General features: G+C 49.0%; 1 protein-coding gene across 2 annotated transcripts in view; it reads left to right on the top strand.

Annotated features, from left to right (window-relative positions):
* The window catches only part of LRRC75A (leucine rich repeat containing 75A), a 70,801-nt gene that overhangs the window by 11,268 nt on the left and 35,847 nt on the right, over window positions 1–23,686 (top strand). For both annotated transcript variants that reach the window (XM_017832547.1, XM_017832546.1), the window contains exon 2: window positions 14,237–14,365. In XM_017832547.1, the coding sequence (XP_017688036.1) occupies window positions 14,237–14,365 (129 nt within the window). The remainder of the gene's footprint in view (window positions 1–14,236; window positions 14,366–23,686) is intronic.

The raw sequence follows: 23,686 nt of genomic DNA, 5'->3' as shown, positions 1-23,686 counted from the left end.
AGATGAGCTTAAGGTCCCTTCCAACCCAAACCAGTCTTTGCACAGATTTGTGCATTTGGCCCAAGCAGGGGAGAAAGGTGTCTCAGCTGTATGTGCACAACCTCTGCCCTCTGACATCTCCTTTTTGAGTATAAAAATCCTCTCCTTTCCATGGGAGAATGCCAGAAGAGGCATTTTACCTCCCTTGCCCTTGTTGCTTCAGAACAAGGGTGTCAGCAGCTCTGAGAGCTGGTAGGACTCCAGGTTGTCCTAGATTTTAGGGTGTGTGCATCTCTGTAAAGCCCCTGGGTGCATTGTAAGCAACAAGAGCCCGTGGGTGTGCAGCACCTGGCACAGCACATCCCTGCTCCCACATGGGGACCAGCTGCTGGAACTGTACCAGGAGCTGACTGTCCAGTACAGGGCACTGGTCATTAAGTGGAAAGGCTGAGCTGAAAAAAAAAAAAAGGAACAGCACCAGTGCTCTTCCTGAGCTCCTGCACACTCTCCATGCACAGCTTGGAGCTGGTTGGTCTTCCCTTTGTTTTCCTTCCCACCCTGTTGCTGTCCAGAGGGGGAGGGTGGAGAATCTGGCACGGTGCAGGTGACAGGGTCAGCCTGTCTGCACCCAGTGCAAGTTTTGGCTCCGACAAAATTCTCCATCCTTTTTCAAACAGATGTAAAGCAGTTCTCAGATGAGATTAACTCCTGAAACGCAGTGAGGAATCTCTGCTTGGGGTGCTTTCATCTTGTGCCCATCAGCTGCTATTCTCCACCAATGCAAAGAAAATAAAGAAGCTAAGCTTCTCTCCTGCAAGTTATTTAAAAAAACTCAGAAAACTTTAAGTGTTGCTTCATCCTATAAATCAATTGTATTTTCTAGAAGGACTCATGTTTGCTTATATGCCCTCCCTTCAGAGGACACAGTGCTGGAGCAGAAATACAGAAGCCTGAAATAATCCAAAGGCAGGAATACAGTGCCATTCCTGCAGGCTGAGGTCATTTCACAGGGCTGCCTCTGTTGACTGCAGAAGGAGGAGGATGACATCGTGCTGCTGAGCACCACGTGCAAAGCCTTGTGGGACCCAATGCTGACCAAGCTCCATCTCCGGATGTTTCATCTCTGACTGACCCATCCATGAGCCACAGGGTTGTCCAGCCCTGGAACAGGCTGCCCAGGGCACTGGTGGAGTCGCCATCCCTGGAGGGATTTAAAGGATATGTAGATGAGGCGCTCGGGGACGTGGTTTAGTGGTGGCCTTGGCAGCTCTGGCTTCATGGTTGGACTTGATGATCTCAGAGGGCTTTTCCGACCTAGAGGATTCCATGAAAAGTATCTGTTCTACTTGCTTTGCAGAGGGAATGGAGGGGCAGAAAGGCTGAGTGTCCCCCTGGCAAAGAGGAATGGGAACATCCACTGGAGCAGGGAAATCCCAAGAGTAGGAATGAAGAGTGCAGAAGTGGCAGAGCCACGAGTAGGGCTCCCAGCAGCTGCTCCTTATCTCTTTCTGAGCAGTCTCGTCGGGGAAGATAAAGTAAAAAGGGAAAAGATAACACACATTGAGTCTGCTTGGCAGCTCAGCGGCTCTCAGAAGTAGGTTTTTCCAACCTATTTACTTGTCTGTGGTGATTTTGGACAAGCCTGTGATATCTTCAGAGAGAAATAAGGTTTTTTTCTTCTTGTTTAACGTCTTGCAAAAGGAATCTTTCTTTCAGGCACGAATTTCTGGCATTTCTTGGCAGGGGGGAGTAAGGACCCAAGGCTCATTTGGTGTCACCCTGTGCTGAATGCCACCCCAGCCCATTGTGAACACCGTGGTTCACCCACATCTCGTGTCTGTGAGGGTGTAGGTGTCTGGTTCACCACAGACCAGTTGCTTCTACACTTTGAAACCGGCTCAATTAGTATTAGTCACGTCTCGGTGCTGCCTTAATATTGAAATCAGCTGTTCGTGGCCATTGGAGGAATTCCAGCCCAGGGCAGTGGATGTCTCGCTGGGACCAAAGCAGGGAAGGGAAGGCTCGACTTGCTGGCAGATGGGGCCGCACAGTGAGCTCATCCTGGCTTTGCTCTTGCCCAGCTCATTGTCTTGCATCAGGTTTCAGTGATTATTCAGCCCCGTGGTCATATCTGGGAAACGATATTAAGAAGTTGGTCCAGTGTCCTGAAAGCTTCTTGGGTTCTTCTTCCTCTGCTGTTGACTTCAGGAGGAACTGGTGGTCAAAAATATTAGTGTTGGCTGTTTTGAAGTTGGAAAATAAACGTCCTGGGCTTGCAGCGCCGGAACTGTGGTGGGAACTCCAAGCCAAAGACTTTGCTCTAGCACCTGTGGGAATATTCTTCAGCCACAGCATTTCATGGGCTCTGGTTTAGTTTTCCCAGGAAGGCTCAGCCACCCATGGGATGCAGCAGCACAGGGATTAGCAGGGTACTGTGTTACCACCGGCATTTCAGGCCTCTGCTTCATGGGATGGTGTCACATTGTAAGGAAAGAGGGAAATAGCCCAAGGCGTGGAGGCAGAGGCTTTTCTTGGTGGGTGCTTTGCTGATGTTCCCCTTCTAGAGCTGCCCCTGCCTTGTTCCTATGACTGACTTGTTGTCTTTGGGTCCTCAACTCGGACCTCAACAGTTGAGGTCGGGTAGAATCCACTGGTGGAAGGGAGCTCCTCATCAGCCTGGGAGCTGTGAGAAGCAAAAGCCTGCAGTGCATTGGCTCCAAGTGCAGGAGCTGTGGTGTGACTCAGCAGCAGAAGCAGCAGGTTTTCCATGCAAAGTGATCTTCAGGCGTGGTTATTGTCAGCCACGAGTGTCAGCTAATGGAGTGTTACCGTGCCCTGGGCACTGCACTGCCACTGATCCATCACGTGCTCGGTTTCCTTCTCAGAAGCTTCCTGGGCAAAGGTATGTTTTCTGTCCCTGGCATCCCAGCTCACTTGGCACACGCTGCCGGCACCTCCGCTGGGAAACGAAGTATCAACAAGAGCAACTTAATGGCCCCGACTGTCAAACAAAGCAGAAATATTCTCATTTCTATTTGGGGCTGGGAGGGGACTTTGACACCTTTTATTGCTGAACAAGATGTACTGCTGCCCTCCGAGCAGGAGGTGGCTCCTGGGGGGAAGGAGGGCATGTCCTTGTTTCTCCCGGCTGCCCCCAGCCTGCCTGGCGTGGGGGTGCTGTGGGTTTGGGGGTGCAGAGAGCACTTCTTCCCCCTCACAGAGAACTCAGAGCCTACAAGTGGGGCAGGAGGAACAGGGTACAGCAGAAAGGCTGTTCATTACCTGTGTCTGCTCAGCACCCCCAATGAAAGCTGGGGTGAATTTCTTGTCCAAGCACAGGGGCTCTCAGGCCACGTGTGGGTTTATCTGTCACATCCCAGGCAGCCCCTGGGGCTCAGAGGAGCAGGGCCAGCAGCCACCACCCTCAGGCCTTTCTGCAGCAGTGTGTGGTGAAATGAAGAGGAGGATCTTAATAGCACTTACTGGAAACATTTGCTGGCGAGTCAGTGCTGGCTCTGGAAGGGCAGAGCACTGCTCCGACCAGCCCAGCCTGCAAATTGCCTGGGATCTCCTGGGATCTCATTGCCTGATTTTGTGCAAAATGCTCTTCTACTGCTCACTGAAGCTGCGTCTGGCTCTGGTGAGCTGATGGTTGTGGTGTGTCCTGGCCATTAGCTCCCTGTGCTGCTGTGAAGGGACTGGGGTGGAGAGGGCTGAGGAGGAAAGAAGTTTTGCTTAACGAAAACCTGTATTAAGTGCTCGCCTAATCCAACCCCTTTGGCTTCAGTGGGACTTAAACATGTGCTTGTAGTTAATCAGGTATTTAAGTGGCTTTCTGACTTGGCAAGCATGAGAGAAGATATCCCAAAGGAGAAGAACAGAACCGTGGCCTCCCAACTAAAGGTGTTTGGAAATGTGGACTTTGGAGGCAGAAGGCAGCGGTGTGAGTTTGAGGATGTGGCTCTAACTTTCTGTGGCTCAGCTTCTCCTTTTGTTCAGGGAAAGACTCCCTGCATACCCCATATGAGCTGTGAGGCATCAAAGATTACAAGAAAGGCAGTGATTAAGTGAGACCAGTGAGTTGGGATCAGTTTGTACCAGTAAATACATCTGAGCTGGCAGTGGAGGACAGAGGAAAGGTCCTACCAGCAGCTGCTGAGCTCCAGGGACAGGCAGCTCCTGGAGAGGAGGGCTCTGCCAGGCACCCAGGGTGAGACCAGAGGGGCTTGAGGAAGGGTTAGAAGGGAGATCATCTCCCCTCACACATCAAAAAGCTGCTGAGCATGAGGAACTCGACAGCTGTTTGGTAGGGCTGCACAGGGGAGGGTAATGCAGTGCCTCACTTGTGACTGCTCAGGAGTGTTAGAAATGCTTTCCCTTCCCTCACTGACTCCACCCCAGAGACACTGAGCAGTGTGGTTATCAGGATTGACTCAGTAAGCTCACACTGCTCCAGGGCTGGGGACCAGGCTTTTCAAAATATGGGTGGAGCTGCCTTGCATCTTCAGGCACTTTGCTGAGGTACCTGGTCCCATGGACTCCATCAGAACCACCTCCATCTTGCTGCTGGGGAAGCAGAGGGAAAGAGAAATTAAGTTTCTTGCCCTCTGTGTGAAACAGCATCCTCCCTGATTTCTCCCTGCTGCAGCCACTTCGTGCACAGGTTTATATGACTTACTTGCTTGGTATTTGTGCTGTGGCTGCTCAGCCCAGTGCTGGTTGCATCCCACAGCAGGAGAACGAGCTCAGCTGAGCTCATTTGATGGCCTGGGCTGGTCTGGAATATGTCTTCACACAAACACACAGCATTACAGTTACTGTGATTATCATGCAAAGCATAAATTATTTAAGCATACGAGTTTGTTATGTATTGATTTGCCATTGCTTTGAATCCCATTACATGAATCTGCTTTATTAATGGACTTCGTCCATGCTCAAGATTAACTGTGATGCTGGATTTGCAAATGAAAGAATTGAAATTCATGTTGTCCATAATAATTACTTGGGTGATGCTGGCCACCTTGGCACGCTGTTGGGAGCTGTGGAAACCTTTGTTTTTATTCCATTCCTCTTGCCTTGTCTTAAGCAAGGAAATTAGTTCGGTGCTGTGGGATTTGGTTGGTTTTCTCCTTTGCTGGAAGCCCCTTTTAACTGTTGGGAAGGTACCAAGTGAAAAAAGAGGCCTCATGCTCAGTGTGGAACAGAGTGTTGTTACTCAGAATAAATCTTAATGCAGAAAAGGGTCAGGGTGGTTTTATTTCAGTGTTGAGCTCAACCCTATTTTCTCCTATTTTGCACTGAGCTAAAATCTGTCGGTGTCTTGTTTCCTCTAAGTTTTTACGGTGCAGAATCTCTGCTAGGTGTCTTTCTGCAGCGATATGTAGCCAGATTCTTGTGCAAGGCAGCTGTAAAGAGTAACTCCACTCTCCTTGCTGGTAGAAAACCAGGGATATACCTGGATTTCGGATGTCCACATGCCTGCAAAGCAAGAATGAGGATGTTGTGGATAAGGGGATCAAGATTTCCCCTCCAAACCCATTTCTGTCCCTGTGCTCCTCCCACCCAGGCTCCTGCAATGGTATAAATGGCACCAAAAAAAAAAAATCAGCCCCAATTTGTTCATTTAAATTACCTTTTTGTAACATTCACATTATTCCACAGCAGCCAGTTTAAAGAGTGAATTGAATATTTGTGTCTCTCAAAGATGTCTTAAATTACTTCCCTTGAATAACTGACACTGGGAAAGAGCTGTGATGAGGAATCATTGATGCTTCTCTTTACTAAGGCCTATAAAGGGAATCTTTAAATCTGAGGTTTTATTCTAACACCTCCCCACCTTGAAGGATCCCAAAGCAATTGTCAGAACATTCCTACAGTCTCCCACCACGGAAATTCAGTCCCTTTGAAGTCAAGCTTAGCATTCATTGAGCAGCAACAATACTTCCCTCCCTAGCTAATGCAATAATAATCAACCCAGGGCTTGAAAGTGGAACCAGGGTTTAGGTGGCAGTTATTGGATTGCAGGCTCTTGTTGTGTGTGCAGGAACAGACTGATTTCCTTTGGGTGCTGGTGGCGGGTCCAGGAGGCTCCCTGGTGATCCGGGAATGTCACTGGTGCCACAGGTTCCGCGTGATGTGCCTGGGAATGTCGGTGCTTGGGACTGATGTGGGAGGGATTCCCAGTGGCTCACATGGCTGGCTGCATCCTGGCTGCTGGGCAGAGCTGTGCATCAAAACAAAGCCCCCGTGTCGGATAGGTGTGGGTAATCCCCACCTCGGCATTTTTGGCAGCACTGCAACACGGACCTGATCTATCCCCCGCAATAATGAAGTTTCTTTTTCCATCCCTGGAGTGCAACAGCTCTGCTGGCTGAGGAGAGCAAGGGATGCCATCAGAAAGTAGCATTTTGAATGGGTAGAAAAAGCAAAGGTGATGTTTCAACTGTGAGTTGCAATTCCTTCTGTGCTTGGCTGTGTTGGGATCACCTGCTCCTGGGAACAGCTGACTGGGCTGTGCTCAGAGAAGGCTTTTCACCCAAGGGCAGGATTGCACTGCTGTACATCAAGAGATCCACGCTGACCTTCTCCTCTCACGGTGACAGCTGCTGGAAACAGGAGATGGGGCTCAAGTGGGCCAAGACAATAAATCCTGCTTTCCTGCTAACTAGACCCTGGTTCAACAGAATTAATGCCAGAGCCTGGCAGCTCATGCCATGTTGTGTTAATCTGTGAAGTGAACTTTGGAGAAGGTGGCTGGATTAGAGCAGGGAGGAGTGAGAGGTGAGGACTCCCAGTGTCTCATTTTCTCTGTTAGAAAAGAGGGTGGGTCCTCAGCACAGGGCGAGGTCAGACTGGCTTTCCTGCAGGTTTACCTTTATTGTCCATCACGTCAGCCAAACCTCAGCTCTAGGAGAATCCATCTTCTCCTTCTGTGCCTTCCTTGAGGTCCCAGCCAGTCAACCCTGTCAGCAGCTGGGGACCATCTGGCCCAGCTGCAGAGCATCCATTCTGTCCATCCACCTGCTGCCATGCAGGGTGTACCACAGCCAAGGCCTGGTCCTTCCCTTACTGGGGTCTCTTCCTTCCCCTAACACTGATTCCCCCAAACTTACAGGACCTTAATTACCTTTGAGGCTTCTGCCCCTTTCCCATAGTTTAACGAGACTGGCTGACACACAGAGTTACCTGGGGAGGGACAGAGAGGTGGGAGGATGGACAGGCAGCACAGTCGCTCCAGCCTTGTTGCCTGTTTGATTCTCTGCTAAGGCTGGGCCTTGTGAGTCAAGATTTTTGGACTCTTTTCTTAGCAGAGACGTTTGCAGGGGTGTGTTTGGGTGTTTGGGTCATGCAGTACGTGCAGGTGGGGATGAGGAGCAGATTGCACAAAGTGCCTGTGGACTCGGTGTTGCTCCAACAACTCTCATCAATTTTAGTGTGTGTAGGGAGAGGGAGACTTGTCTGTAATTCCAAAAAGGGAAGGTGTGTGATTACAAATGCTGCTCTTGTGCTGGGAATTGTTCACTTGCTGCATTCCCAGACACCGGGGCGGTCTCTAACAGGCAGTGGAAATTATGAAGGCGAGTGATTCCTCCCCATCTGACAGTGTCATCTTCTACTTGGGAACCTCTTCCCCTTTCCTGCAAGGATCCCAGTTCTGCTTTTCATTTTTGTTCCTCTAAATACTTACTACAAAGATGTGTGTGTGTGTATTTACTGCATGTGAGCACAAAAGATACAATATCTGCATGCACAAATAAAAGTCTTCAGTGGCCGTAAGGCACCTCCTGTCACCTTCTAAGGGACAAGAGTTGTTTGAGCTCCTGTTTACCTCCAACAAAACCATGGGGGCCTGAAGCAAATCTTAAAAATGTAACTAATATTGATGGGTGATCAGCTGCAAAACAGATGGGGCTGTTCTTTGGCTGGAAGAGTTGGTACAAAAACGACACAGAGCTCAGTGCTTGCTGTGCTGGAAAACAAAGGTGAGAACGGTACGAGTGGGATTTTCCTGCTCCAGTTGCCTAAACATTAAATGTCTAGGATAAGCTAATTAGGGGGCTTTTCTTGGCAGATGACTGATAGAGACAACCACATCCAGAGACTGAGTCAGCCCAGCTGTCTTAGAGTAGGATGAATCACCATCTTCATATGAATTGACAGTAGACTGAGCTTAGGTGACAGGTCTGGATCCTTACCTGACAGGAGACGATATGAACCCAGTCCTCAAAGTCGGTTTTCCAGCAGAGATCTCAGAGGCTTTTGCAAGGGAAAATAAGAAAAAAAGGCAGGGAGAAGAGGTGCAGATGGGAGCTGGCACTGGTGCAGACCCTTCACCCTGGGGATCAGCCACTGACCCGTGCTGGGGCAGGAGTTCCTCCTGCAGCCCTGAGAGGTGCTGGTCACAGAGCAAAAGGAATGATAAATTGAAGTTCTGCTTCTGTCCTGTGGTTTGGATACCTCAGTCAGCACCTGGGTTGCTCCAGCAAGCTGTTTCAGCACACATGAGGATGGAAATGGCAGATGTTTGATTAAATTTGTCCTATTTCCTTTTAGTGCTTCACTGCAGAGTTGTTAATGGGAGGTCCAGCAGCAAGAACGGAGTTAATAGGGTGGGTGTCTTGCAGGGTTGATGCATTAACCTTTTCCTTTGGATTTTGGCCATGTAGCGTGGGGGGCTCTGGGTGGGGCTGGTTACAGGAGGTGAGGAGGCCGTGAGAGTGGCCCTTCAGTGTTTGCACTCAGCTGTGCTTTGCTCACAGCCTCACCCACACCTTGTCCTTAGACCTGCAGCTTTTTCTGCCCCGCGTTTCCATTGCAGGAGGAAACTTTGGGGGACTGCTCTCCTTGGGAAGGTGTTGGTGCAAAGGCTAAAGAGACTCTTGTGCTTTAGGGCTGAGACTGCTGGGAGGTTGGGCTGTCACCCATCCACCCGGGAGCAGGAGGAAGAAGTGACAAGTCCCACCAGAAGCCATCTGGTGCAGGCTCTGTATGGCCAGCAGGATCCTGGCTTGGGGCTGGAGCCCCAGCTGGAACGACAGCCCCAGATTGATCACTGGGTTGGATGGGAAATCAGGATGTGGGCAGCTCCTGCTGGTTTAGAAGGGATGAGTGAATAATATTTTGTGAGCTTATGACATACAGTTGCATTAAAGGGAGCGATGGATCTAAATTGTTTGAATTGTTCAAAGCAAATCCTGGAGTCACCTTACCCAAATAGCATTTCCAAGCTTTTTCTGTACCGGGATCCCACTGGCTCTGTAAATCAAGATGGGATGGGTAGCTGAGGCTCTCCTCATTAAATGTCCACAGGCACTTTCCTGAAGAATTCTTTTAACTGTGGTCTGGCCAAACTCCAGTTGGAGTAATTGCCTTTGCCTCGCAGTATAAAATAAAACAGGGCATTTTTCTGCAGATCTCTTATTCTCAGTTGTTTATTATCTGGATGGTGGCATCATATCTCTGCCCATTAATCCATCTCTCCAAGTTTCTATAATTCCAGCCTCCTGGAGGGGGTTCAAGCTGCCACCATTTATTATTTGAGTCAGTCTGCCAGGGAAATGTTTTCTTCTTCCCCAGAGCATCAACTCTCTTCTCTAGTTGCACCCTCACTCCAGGCTTGAATGAGCAATCATCAATTCCAAACCAATATTAACTCTGTTAAAAATATCCCACGTACTGAAACTCTGTTTTTACACTAATGGGGTGGATTAGTTGGGCATCTTTGTGTTGCTGAGGTCTGTTTTTTCCCCAAAACGTGTTGGAATGTCATTACCCTTCAGGTGCTTTACTCTTCTCTCAATCTGTCAAATTGGTTGCTGTCTTATAAAGCTGTTTGGGGAAGAGGAGGAGGAGATGGATGGACAACGTGACTGTTTCAGCCTTGTTTCCTTAGGATACCCAGTTAAGAATTAAGCTGTTTATGGCATGTGTTGAACACCTTATTGCAGTGTATAAAGCCGTGGTTTATAGGGGGTGTACACAGATGACAGGAGCTGTTGGGCTGCAGTCAATGCACCAGGCAGATAATCTTTTCAGCAGTGCAATTCCACGTTCCTTGCCTTTATCTCACGGGAAAGTGAAGCTGCACCAAGGGCAGGGAAGCAAACGCTGGAGGGCTCATCACGTGCAGAACGGGTGGAGGCTGATTCTACACCCTGTGCCCATCGTAACAGGTACACCCATAAACACCAAGTTTTACAGTGACTTCCTAACCTCCAAAATCAACCAGACACAGGAGGGTTTGCGACGGAGCCGAACATCCTAAAGATCAAAGGCAGTTTGCTCGCTTGTTTTTGAGGGGGGAGGCTTCACCAGACACAGGGGCTGAGCAGCTGAGTGTGTCCTCCACGCACAAAAACAACCCCGCGGCCTTCGAGCGGCCCACGCTGTGCCGGCGGCTGAGTCACATCTCACGCGCCTGTCTCTGAGCTGACCTTACTCACCACACTGCTGATGCTCACCTCATGAAATCACTCCTCCCTGATAAGTTGCTGCAGATGATTGATGGCACACAGCATTATTCCTTCTCTTCCTCCGTGCCCGACCCTTGTTTATAACACCAACCTCTCCGCTTGGAAATTCATTATGCTGCCCTGGCTATTAGTGGAGATAAGAAAGCGGTTTTGGAAGAGGTGCTGGCCAAAAGAGCAGATATTGGAATATTTATGAGCAGCCCTGATGGCAGGAGCTCGGGGTGGTGTTTTGCACAGTAACCTCATTTGGGCAGCTGGTAACTGCATTTGCTCCATGTTAGGGAAAGCAGCAACAGCATAACCTGCTTTCTCATATGACTTCTCACATGGACCTGCTGGATTTGCCTCTAATTACAATTCAATTTGCAGTGATAAATAGTTTAATAAGCGAAAATGGGCTTGGCTTCCATTGGTTATGGCTCTGTGTGGCTTAGGGGAGCTTTACATGATGCTGTATCTCATGGAAACACAACTTGGAGCTTCAAAATCTGGTTGCTCAACTGGCAGCTGTTGTGGTGCTGTTTTTTGACAGGCAGCAGAAGGGGAATAACAAGTTGTTTCACCTGGTACTAAGGAAAGATAAGCCGGGGGTACAGCTCCCACATGTCTTGGTTGCATTGCCTGGGTCGTGTTGGCCTGGAAAGTCAATGCTGGGCACTGAATTTGGGCTGGTTTTTGGGTCTGTTTGGGCTGGTTTTGTGGTTGTTGCTTGCAAAAGGGACCCAGGTTGAGCACAGCATCAGTTCTGCAGAGCAACAGGACTGACTGTGCCTGGGCTCTCGCTTGGCTTGGTGTTTTTCAAAAATAATTGGATTCTCTTATGCCTTTCATGGCTGTGGCTGGGAAGTTTCAACTGCTGGCTGCTGAAGAGAAATGTTACATTTTTCTGCTGGATTTCTTTGATATAAATTTCTAATTCCCAGTGGGGGGGGTGGTGTTGGGTTTTTTTGGTTGGGGTTTTTTGTGTGTGTGTGTCTTTTTTTAGAATTTAATAGCTTTACATTGCTGCATTCGCAGGGACTCCTCCTGTGGAGGCTGAATGCAACTAGTTGGTGGCAGGAACTTTTCCTTCCAGTGGATAAGCCTTCCCCAAGGACAGATGAGTGGTTTGGCTTCCTCTCAGCCTCTTAAAGCTGGAAAGAAATCAGATAAATTGCAGGGAGGTCATGGGTGACTGTCAGTTTGAAGCCATTCCCCCTTGTCCTGTCACTACCTGCAGAGATGTTCCCCTCCCCTGCACGTGCACAAACCATCTCAGCACGGTGCAGGATTCTGGGTGCACTCTAGAAATACACCCCTCCAGCCTGTGCTGAGAAAACCATGCTCCTGCCTGGCTCATAAATCCCATAACTTTAAACCCTGACACCCTTCCTGTTTCAAAGCTGCACTTGCTATCCAGGTAAAATCCCCCGGGAAAAGGGATCGTGCTGAAAAAAACCCCAAGTGACTGGAACCAGATGCTGGGCGTTTTCTCCAAAGCTAGAGATTTGTGATTTGCTGCTGACAGCATGAACTGGTGTTAAGTTATTAAATTGCAGATGAGCTCATCACTTGGCCTCGAACAAGTTTCAGCCTTGAGTGGCTCTAAAATATTGCATGTGGTGGAAAAGAGACAATGCTGGTGTGGCAGAGAGATTTAGGGAGCAGCTGAGAAAAACATCTGTGCATAAAAAATGCATACCAGGAGGGAGGAGGGAATACTTCATGTGAAAAATGTAAGTTCTCCCAGGAGAGAGGAGGAGAAATTCTCTGATTTATTAGCTCTACATTTTAATTTTAGCATGAGAGAAAATTGTCAAGAGTTTCGAGATGCTTAAAGAGAAGTGGCAGGATGCTAAACCTGGTTTGATCCTGAAAGGTCCCAGTGAGCTGAGTCTTTAGGATTACCTCTACCAAGTCCCCAGACTGGCTCCTTTGGTAATGTGTGGCGTTTGCCAGCAATGCCATCTGGCCATGGACCAAATCCAGCTCTTAGCTGATGTTTGCTAAATCCTAATGTTGAGCTCTACCAGACTGGGAAGGTGACATCCACACTGCTGTTTGGTGTTTCTCCTCCTGAAAGAGAGGGAGTTACCTTTGGGCATCTCCCCTTCCTACATTATCCGCCCAATTTCTATTTTCCCTGTTATTCCTCTTGCAGAGGAACTCAAGCTCCAGTTCTGTGCAGTCACCTGCAGATCCTCGTGGTGCTGAAATACAGGAGGGTGAAGATGGCCTTGAACAAATGAGTTGGTAGTTTTTCCAGCCTAATCAAAGCCAACCACTCTGGAACAGCTTTGGTGGGCTGGCCTGGCTGCCACAGCGAGCACTGCACACACCCTCAGCTGAGCTCTGCATCTCCACACTGAGATTAGTTCTTCTTTTTTAAAGTGCCAACTTGGCAGAAGCCATGAGATAGCCCATAAATCAGTTTGGCCACTTCAGTTTTCCAGCTGGGCATGTTTGCTCTCAGTGGGCAGGTTGGCTGGTTGGGTTTTGTGGCCGGTTGGATTTATTGTTTTGAGGCTTTTTTGGCGCTCCCGGCAAGGGAGGGCAGCCTCATTTGTGTGATTTTTAACTGCCTCGGCTCTTTTTTACTAAATGACATGTTTGCAGTCAAAGAGTTGGCAAAGCTGGTGTTAACTCAGTCAGTGCTGCAGGGGTGATCCTAAAAATACCAAGGAAACCAGTGTGATAAAGACTTGCCACCTCATTTGTGGCCGTGAGCTGTAATTGCAGGTAATGTGAGATCCCTCTGGCTGCTGCAGCCAGGGTCTGAAGGCACAACTGTTTTTTTTTAAGTGAAGATGGTTGTTTTCAGCCTGGCTGAAGTCACAGAGCATCAACACCTAAAACCAATGTGGTTTGGTTTGTTGGGGCTGGAGCATCTCTGAGTTCAGGACAGACTCCAGTTTATTGCAGGGGGCCACAGAGTTATTGGCTTATATTTGCCAACAGGAAAGTCTTTGTGCCAGATTCCACCAGCTCCATGGGAAGTAAAAGAGTACACTATATATATATTTGTATATTATATATATTTGAAGTAAAAGGAGTACACTGTATATAACCCTTCCCCTCCTCATCCCTGTGCACCAACATATTTAATATAATGATGAGTTCTCTGCCAAAATTCCTCAAATTATTATGTCTAAGAATTGCAAATCATAAAAAATAGTCTTGGACGGCACCTCAGGAGGTCTGATCCATCCCTAGGGCAGAATCAGCTCGATCTGAACTGCTCCTGACACAACCTTGTCCAGTTTCCAATGGCAGAGCTTCCATGCCTTCCCTGGTCATTCTAGTCCAGCACTTTGTTCTTCCCCCACTCCAGTTTATCCTCCTGTTTCCATTGCTGCAATTTTAGGCTCATTCTTTCCTCCCTGTGCACAGCAGACCCAGAGCACATCTATGCTGTGTTTATTCTCCAGCTGCAGTTTCACGTTGATCGAGCTGTTACGTTCTCTGGAGTCTTCTTTGGGTTGACTTTGTTGCAAGTGTACTGTTAGCTCAGTGGCTTTATGGCTTATTTGGATTTTGTTATTTATTTATGGCTTGTATGGATTTAATATTGGCATGAGGGTGTTCTTCCTGTACCCCTAATGCCTCTTTGCAGGGCAGATAAAGGACAGGAGTGCGGCTTTCCCCAGAGTGACATGCTCATGTGTCCCTTCCTCGCGTTGGGTGGTGGTGGGAATCACTTTCTTCTCGGCTTCTCCCATGGGCACCACCAGTGTGGGATAATTTTAAGATCCACGCTAGGCATTTGTAGCACATCTAATATTGCTGCTTTGCCCTGTTTCCTGCAGGATTTAGGAATGGAGTCGACCTCTCTCGATGATGTCCTCTATCGATACGCCAGCTTTCGAAACCTGGTGGATCCAATCACTCATGACTTGATCATCAGCCTTGCTAGATACATCCACTGCCCCAAACCGGTAGGTACCATGGTCTCATCACACTTCCATGACTCTGCTGGCTTGGGAGACTGCTGGGAGTGTGGAGCTTCTCCCTGAGTGCCAGGGAAAAAGCCTCCTGGTTACTGCAGTGCTTATGTGTCTTTGGACCAAGAGGATTTGCTTGGAGGTCGTGGTTTGATTGCACAGCATTGGGCTTTCCAGCTGACCAAGTGACATTCACCTAATGTTGGGTTAGCACTTGGTTTGCAAATTATTTCTGCTTTCTGCCACTGTGTGTTTTAAAGACTGTGCCCCATCAGGAATGCTTTGTGCCTCATGAGGATAACACACCATTCCTCGCCCCATGTGATATTTATCACAACCCAAATGACAGGAGAGTCCTTGGCCGTGTCTTCAAGGCTGGGTTTCCAAAAAAGCACAGCCTCCATGGGCTGCTGTTTGGGCTCTGCCATGAGCAGGCTGTGAGTGCAGCCCTGGGCAGATGTGGACTTCTATAACTATCAGCCCCATTTGCCCCCTGGCAGCTCTAGCAGCAAAAGGGCTTTGGAAAATCCTGGGCTGGCTCCCTCCATTCCAAGGTAAATGGGACTTTGCATGGTGGCCACTGGCTGCTTGGATATTTAAGGTTTCTTTCCCCAGGTTTTTTTTAAGTAATCAATACTGTCAGTGCAATAAGCACATTTGTTGCGCTCTCTGTCCTTGGATTTTGTTGGAGAGGGGGTTGTTTTTCCCTTCTGAGTCAGCAAACTTGGAGCTGGCTCATCTCTTCTTATCTCTATTGCTGAACTCAAGGCTTTTACCCATCTCATGCCTCCTTTTGACTTGCCTGTGGCATTTTTAAGCTCTTCTTGGGAAGGGACCATCCACAGGTGTGATGGGACAGGGGTCTGAGCTGGGACCTGCAGGCATCGCTCTCCTGTACTTGCTGCTAACAATGGGTCTTTAACTTCCTGTGAGAGTGTATGAAGGGATGGAGTCATCCACTGCTGTTTCTTGTGGGTGTTTTACTTAATAATAACCTCCACCAGTATTTAAAAAAGAGGGAAATTGCTTTTTTGAGACATTTAAAAATTTTTTTAATGTGGTGAGGAAAAGCCATGGTGATGCTTGGGGTGTGTCTGCCTGGGCTACAGTGTGAAAGTGGCTCTGAAAGTGCTTCATGAAACTCTCTGTTTCATATTGGGAAGGGTGGAGTGGGTGCAGCAGCATGCAGGGGACATCAGGGACCCAGATGTCCATCTCTGATTGTCCCGTGTCCTACAGCGTGAGCTCAAAGTACACATCCCTGTGCTGCGTAGCTAAACCTGTGCAAGGGTACTCACAGATCCCTTTCCCTTTTCTTGTGGAGAATAAGATCCTTTCCTTTCTCCTCCCCCATGGGGCAATGAGGTGGGAAACTGGAGAAACCTATTTTGCCGGGCGTGTTTCCAGGCAGAGAGGCCCCGTTCCCCCGCTGAGGTTACCCTTTTCCAAAGCATCGTGACTAAGCTGGTTTCTCCTCCACGTCTTGCCCTGGGAGACTGACAGTGAGCCGTGGCCAAGTGTGTGCTCTGCACTCCTCACAAAAACAACCCCAGGCCACTCATGCAGTGCTGAGCTGCTCCACCACCAAGTGCCTGCTTTTGCACGTCTCCCTGCACGTTTCTTTTGGCACTCGATGCTGTGGAGAAGCTGGTGCCAGTGTAAGCATGGAGATGCAAACTCCTCATCCTGAATCAGGTGGGCGTCCAGCAATCTGTGGTTTCCTCTACTCAGCCCCGGTGAGGCACATCTGGAGTGCTGTGTCCAGTTCTGGGATCCCCAGGACAAGAGAGATGTGGAGCTTCTGGAGCGGGTCCAGGGGAGAGTGACAAAGATGATGAAGGGACCGGAGCATCTCTCTTAGGAGGAAAGGCTGGGAGAGCTGGGCCTGTTCAGCCTCGAGAAGAGACACTGAGAGGAGACCTCATCAATGTCTGTCAGTATGTGCAGGGAGGTGTCAGAGGATGGACCAGGCTCTGCTTGCAGGTGCCCAGCAATAGGACAGAGGGGAATGACAGAAACTGATGCACAGGAAGTTCTGCCTGAATAGGAAGAATAACTTCTTTATTGTGCTGTGACCACACACTGCAACAGATTGCCCAGAGAGGGTGTGGAGTCTCTGTCATTGGGGATATTCCTGAACTGTCTGGACACAGTCCTGTGCCAGGTGTTCTGGAGGTGGGACCAGATGAGCCACTGTGGTCCCTTGCAGCCTGAACCATTCTGTGATTCTGCAGTGGTAAAACATGCAATGAAAACCCAAATAAATCCAGCCCGTGCAGCACTGAACACACTCGTCCTCTCCCCCTCCTTTGTGCAGAATCACAGAATATGCTGAGTTGGAAGGGACCTACAAAGATCATCAAATCCAAACCTTAGCCCAGCCTTTAGCCCTGCACAGGACCATCCCCAAGAGTCACACCGTGTGCCTGAGAGTATCATTCAAATGCTTCTTGAGCTCTGTCAGGTTTGGAGGTCAGGCTTTGCAGCACACCACGCACTTGCTTTGGTGCTGGAGCAAGGAACAGCTTCTCTGGGCCAGCAGTCCCTTACGAGGCTGTGGTGGCAAATGCTGGCAGGTGGCAAGTGCTCACATGAGAGTGGTGACAGCTGTATTAATGCAGGAAAGAACGTACTGTCTTCTGTGGTGCAGCGAGGAGCTCCACCGGGGAGCCCCAGGGACTCACAGACATTTGCTGAGCCCTGGGGCATCCCCAGGAGGTGGATGGATGTTGCCTTGGAGAGGAAAGCAGGGGTTGTGCAGGGCACAGACAGCAAGTGCAGCAACAGCAGGACTGTGCTGCAGCTCCTGGTCCATGATTTCACCTTGCTCAGGTTTGGGTGCCACCGGCTGTGCTTTAACTTTACCCTCTTTTTTTCGGTAGCTTGGGATACTGGGTGAAAAGTCATTTCATCCCAGTGTTTCCTGGTGGTTTTCTGAGACACTGATTTTCTTTAAGTCCCCAGAAACCTGCAAGCCTCAGTCACCTGGGTTATTTTCCATCTCCCAGTCCTCTTTCCCTCCCTGCAGTTTCTTTGACAGAGACTTGGCAGCGATGTACGAGAGCAGGAGAGAGCTCGGGGCCAGGAGTGTTGCAGAAGTTTGGGCTTTTGCTTTGCCTGCCAAAGGGATGTCTCTGCATCCTGTGGCACAAATATACGTAAATATGTAGGTTGAGGCAGCTGTGACCTTGCCCACATCCATATGGAGGTGGGAGAGGTGGGAGAGATGAGGCTGATCTGGACCCTGGTCCCTATTAACCTGCTTTATTAAATATCTCTCTGCTCAGGGCTTTGGGGTCTTGTTTTCCTCCTCCCTCCTGAAGAGAGCACTGAGCACTTCCCTGACTTTCTGTACATTGCTTTTATACTCAGCCTCTATTTATACCACCCTTAGCTTAAAGGTGACCCCTTGGTCTCTCCTCTGAGCTAAAATAAACCTCTGGGTAAACATGTCCTGGTCTGTTTGGTCAGAAAAAAGTTGGCCTGGGCTCTCCAACGTGGCTGTGGCTCAGCACAGTTCAGTGGATGCTTATTCCAGCCAGTAAATTCAAACCTGCAGCAAGGCAGAAAACTTAACTTGTGCTGGAGGAGCCTGGATTGCTGCGAATGAGCCCTGAGTATGGAAATCATTTGGGTGAGATTTCTATGGACGTCACAGGCTGGATTGAGTCTCCCAGACCCTGCTGAGATCCCAGCCTTGCCCGAGGCTCTTGAAAGCTCTTTTCCAGATCATTTGGAAGTCAGGGTTTGGATTTGGTCCCATCCCTACTTACTGGCGTATAATGCAGTTCAACCAAGCCCAGGTGCCTTGAGTACCCCTTCCTGGAGGGGCTGGGATGTGCCTGCAGCACGGCCACACAGCGTCTCCGGAGACGCTGATGGAGCCGTGTGGGAGCAACTGCCCGGGGTTGCTCTCTTGACAGGGGAGCTTTTGGATGGAATAAATGCTGCTGTTGCATTTCAACGTGGCATTGAGTGGTGGCCATAGATGCTGCTCTTGGTATTTGTCACCTCATTCAGCTGTTGTCAACCTTTGGGGTTCCTCACACCTCGGAAGAGGCAGTTTTGCTCTTCAGGAAACTCACACTCCGCAGCGAGTTTTCCAATGTCGGTTCAATGGGGTGTTTGCATTGGGTCAAAGACGTTTGAACAAGTGTTTTCTTCCCCATGGCCATGACCTTGGGGCAGTCCTTTATCTTCCTGCCTCTCTCCAATGCCAGCCCCATGGAAAGGTGCCAGGCGTGTTCCTTGGAGAGCAGCTCAGCTCTCTCTGCAAACGCCGCTTTCCAAAACCCATGCTGGGGTGAGGAGGCAGCTGGTGCTGCTGGTGCAGCCCCCAGGGCAAGGTCTGTCTGTCCCCACGGTCAGGCAAAGGGGACAAAATGCTTCAGCAAAGCCACGTGGTGTGGGGCAGAGCGGCCACAATGCCCTGTACCTTTCCTGTGGCCACTCCTGTTTCCAGTGGGAAGGAGCTGAAAACACAAACGCGCAAGGAGCAAAGGGCCCCCGTAAAAAATTCACAGGTCTTCTTGCCAGCAGGAATATCTGGCTGTAAACTGTTGGAAAATTAAACTGGTTTCTTTTTCCACACACCAAAGCCACATGCATGGATGTCTGATGGCTGGGATGGGGAGGGAGTCAGGCTTTCCTCCAGTCTGAGGACTTGCTGAATTTGGGATAAGCACTGAGTGGGGCTGGGGGGGAGGAGAAAGTGAAGCCTTGGGCTTCACTGGCCTTGTGACCTTGGGCTGTTGGATTGCACCAGCTCTTGCTGGCCTGGGGATGTACTGTGGAAGCTCCTCCAAGCCCTGAAGGCTGCCCAGAGTAAATACACAGTGAGATTTTTGGCTTTGCTGACCCCCATCCTGCTGCTTTCTCTGAAGGAAGGCTTTTCTGCAGGTCAGTGGCCAGGGAAGGGCTGGCAGAGCAGTTTAGGAAAGCCCCACCAAAGTCCAACTTTGCCTGTCCATTCTCCTATTGGTGCCTGCACCTCTTGGGGAGCAGCTCCTCCAAGGCAACAGTTGAAAGATGTGATCCTGTTCACACACAGGGTGTCAGATGTGGGCAAACACCTCAGAGTGGAAGCTGCATACAGCAGGGAAAATGGTGCACAGCTTCCCCACCAAAATTCGTAGTGTTTCAAGATGTATGGTGGCAGCAATGGGTTAGGGGAGGGTATTTAAAACCTCTTCTAAGCAGTTGGTGTAGCTGGAGAAGTGACTGGAAGCAAAATGGATTTTACCTGTGTAGCTCTGGACAGATTGAAGATCTATATTCCTGTTCACTTTTGTGTCATTTGAGCAATATATGCTTAGCCACATCCCTGGCTCAGCTGCCTTTTCCTGCATGAGCTCCAAATTGATCAGGTTTGCAAAATGGGTTTGATTACATGAATTGTTACCCATGAAAAGAAGAAAATATGGAAAGTGGTTATTGTTATCTGGGTGAAATAATCTATTTCTATCCCTTCTTCAGCCCTGTGGTGTAAAGACTTAACTTACAAATGATGTTGGGGTTTTCATGCCCTGAGTTTTTAAAATATATTATTTCTGATGGAGCTGCACTGAAGCTAAAATGAGCATTTTTCCTCTTATTTTTCCTGTGTGCTGTAACATGTGGCTAGAACTGTATTAATCAACTCAGTTTATACAGGGTGAATGTAATCAGGGCACCATGACTACCAGCTCGGTGCCTTTATCCCCAGACCAAGCCATAATCCAGCTCCTCCGTCATGTGTGTTGTTATTTGATCTTGAATTCAAATTATCATTCCAAGCTTCTGACATCAAACTTGTTTTTACAGCAGTATGAGCTGAAATTGTGGGTATGGAGCGATGACTTGTGGAGGGACACTCTGGCACAGGGTGTCAGGAGAGCTTGTCATCCTCAGAGAGTTTCTTACCTTTCCCTTTTGCTGTGAGACGTGCAAGGAAAATCTCACACATCTTGCAAAGCTCTCAGATTCCAGATGCAAAGTGCTATGAGAGCACTAAGTATTACTTATTCTTTGCTTTAAGAAACATCATAGAAGGAGGCTGATTTATGAACAAAATCCCTCTAAACCCCCAAATATCTGATATAAAAGCAAAGGGGATGATGGGGATTCAGCTAAGTCTATTCTGTGTGAATGGCTCTTTCTGGGTTTTTTTTTGGCTGGTCTTGCTCCAAGTGTGAAGATCACTCTTTATGGATATTTAAGACATCTGCAATACATTAAAATGTCCTGAAGTATGAAAGAGGCTGCAAAGCTCAGGCCCCACTAATGACAGCTCTGGTTCTTTGCTAACTTAATGTGCCATGCTCTCTGCTCATCTTGCCTTTGAAAAACAGAAATGTTCCCTAAAGCCCTTGTGTGTGAGCCAAAGCTGAGCAGAGTGCCTCGGTTGGAAACAGGGGAAAATTGCACTTTGCAGGTTTTTAAAGTATTAAGGCTAAAAGGGAATAATGGTGAGGTCTAGATGGGCTGAGATGGTGCCACTGCTGGCAACTTAATGGATTGTGGGTGGAGAAGGGATGAGCCCTGCCTCAGCCTCCTTAGCCAAACCCTGTGGGGTGCAAGGAAGCCCCTGCTGTCCTTATCCCTCCCAGCCTGATAAATGTGCTCCCCGGCACTCAGTTTGCATGTGGGGATGTTGAGCAGTTAATCACAGTCTGATCATAAAACCATTTATGTTGGAAAAGACCCTTCAGATCATCAAACCCAGCCATTAACCACTCCAAGCGTGGCCAAGGTGACTTTTATCATTAACCACTCCAGCGTGGCCAAGGTGACTTTCATCAAACTTCTATCTTTTTCTCTCTTTTCGTGTTGCTTAAACCCAAAATCCCAGTGCCAGCTGGCAGAATTGCCAGGCCCTTTGCTCAGTTCCCACAATAATAGGACGACCTTTCCTAACCACGGTGTAACCATCTGCAAACCCTCCGAAATGCCGCAGGGTGGATTTTATCGGCTCGGAGGTGGATTTTGCAGCGCCTCCAAAATGTCAGGTGCCACATCATGCAGCAAGTGATGTGTGGAGAGCTGCGTGCTCAGCTTCCCTTTTGCTGCCAAGCAGTTGAGAGTGTCTTGGTGACACCAGTTGTCAGTGACGAGCATCATCGCCTGGGTCGGAGCTGGAGCAGGAGATTAAAACAAGAGCCAGTAGCAGGAAAAGATATTTCATGGCTATCTTGGGCTTACCATGGGGGTAAAGAAGAGTCTGTGGGTGAGGCTGTAGTTGCCTAGTTTAGCTTTGGATCTTTCCTAAGGACCCTTTCACCCACAGCCTCTCCAAGCGTCCCCAAGGGAAAGGACGGATGAAGCAGCAGGTACCTCATTAAACAGTAACAACATATTTTATTGATGTTTTCTGATGGCAATCGACGTTTGAGTTCAGCTCATTTAGCTTTTAATCAGAACATAATTTACCACAAAGGAAGGAAGCATATTGATTCCCTGCCTCCTGGCAGGAGTGTTATTTATTTACCTGGAGTGCTGAGGAGTGCGTGGTGGGGACCTGTCCTGTGGGATGGCTGGAGGGCAGAGCTGCCACTTGGATGGATATTTTAGTATCTGTTTCTAGCCTAACTCGCAGGTGTGTCACTACTAAGTGAGCAAATGGTCTGCTGGCAACGTGGATTTGCAGAAATGAGTTTGAGGGGTTTAATGAGCGGTTTCCTCTCCGTTGATAGACCACTGCTGATGGCTGAGGAATTGATGTGGTGTGTGGGCACATCTGACTCGGTTAAGGCAGAAGAGGCCTACTCACCATTTGCCAAGGTGGCTGAAAGAAGCTCTAATAGATATTAGGATCCAATCTCAGCTGTTTTGGGGCTGCAGTCAGCTGGTACACCCATTTTTCAACCCTGACCACTGGAGGCTGTCAGTGCTGGGGCACGTTTTGATTAGCCCTGCTGCACCACAGCGAGTGTGCTGCTCTCCTGCAGCATCTGAGGGAACAGATGGAGATGGTGACGTGCCCAGGGTCTCTGCCCCAAATCTTGCCTTTGCCCTGTGCTGTGGGCTTGAAGAAAAATCCATCGTTTTGCATGTACCCAAAATTTCAGATTCTGTGCACCGTGGCCAGGCTTTGCACCAGAGGTGCTGAGTACCCGTGGTGCTGCAGGGTGAGCTGAAAGCACTGAGGATAAGCCACTGGTACTGCCAAACAGCTCTCTGTGCCCTTTCCTTCTGGTTCCTCAAGCCCTGTATGAGAAAGGGAAAGAGCCCTACCAGCATTTTGCAGTAAGGAAAAGCGATGCCTGGATTTGGGAAAGGTTGTGCACAACACTGAACTCACCAGGCTGAACCAAAACACCTCTGGCTCTTGGAAGCTCTCTCATTTCTAGCACAAATCCTGGAATTTGAAGAGTTACTGGCACTTAGCCTGTCTGCAGCATCACAGCTGTCCTGACATATGCTTCAGGCTATTTCTTGGAGCAAGGAGAAGTTTGTCCCTTTGCTGCTGATCTCCAAGCTCTTGCCTTGGCAGCTCCCAGCACAGAGTCACCTTGCAGGGGCAGCTGTGCATCCCCTCAGTTTGGCTCAGAGATGCTCTCACCCAGCCAAATAGAGGAGCTGTCTCAGTGAGCAGCATTGCAGGTGTGGGGTAGGGCATAGACCCCTCTGTCTGGTTCACCCCATGTGTAAAATGTGCCCTCCTTTCCCTGAGAATCACCATGTGACTGATCCTTCCAGTGGGGATGCACCTGCCCCATCTCTAGTAGGAAAAAAAGTAATAAAGAGAAGCAGAGAGATGAGTTCTTGTAGATAGGGAAGGTGCCAGGAGGATTTTCAGTGATTGCTCTTCCTAGATGGCAGGGACTGTGATTTCTGGTTGAAGTCCAGCAAGTGATTATCTCACAGTTTGGGGTATTTGAGGATTTGGGTAAGAGCTTTATCCCACCCTTTCCATCTTCAAAGAGTTTTGCAATCACAGGGTAATTTGCTAATCCTCCCAGTTTCTCTGTCACTTTCCTTTTTCTCCTTGCCATCCATCCTTCCAGGAAATCCCCAGTACAGCTCTTGTGTCTGCATCCATAGTTTCACATCTGCTTGGAGCACGTGATGAAGTGACCCCACTCCTTCCCTGAGCTGTTGCTGGGAGAGCTTGGATGCTGTCGACTGCTGCTTCCTTACTGTGATCTTATCTTTTTCCTTCAAAAAAAAAAAAAATAGGAAAATTCCCAGTTCTCTTGTGCCTACGAGGGCCCCACAGGGGTTAATGAGCTGGAGATGAGCATTGCTCTGAGGGTTATGCCCTTGCCCTGGGATTCACATTTGCAGGGAACAACAGGGACTGATGTGAGGGGGTCGCTGCTGCCCCTCCCCAGGCTC

The sequence above is a fragment of the Lepidothrix coronata genome, unplaced genomic scaffold (genome assembly GCF_001604755.1).
Source record: "Lepidothrix coronata isolate B3197 unplaced genomic scaffold, Lepidothrix_coronata-1.0 Scaffold203, whole genome shotgun sequence".
NCBI lineage: Eukaryota > Metazoa > Chordata > Aves > Passeriformes > Pipridae > Lepidothrix > Lepidothrix coronata.
This window is presented reverse-complemented; position numbering and strand designations above follow the sequence as displayed.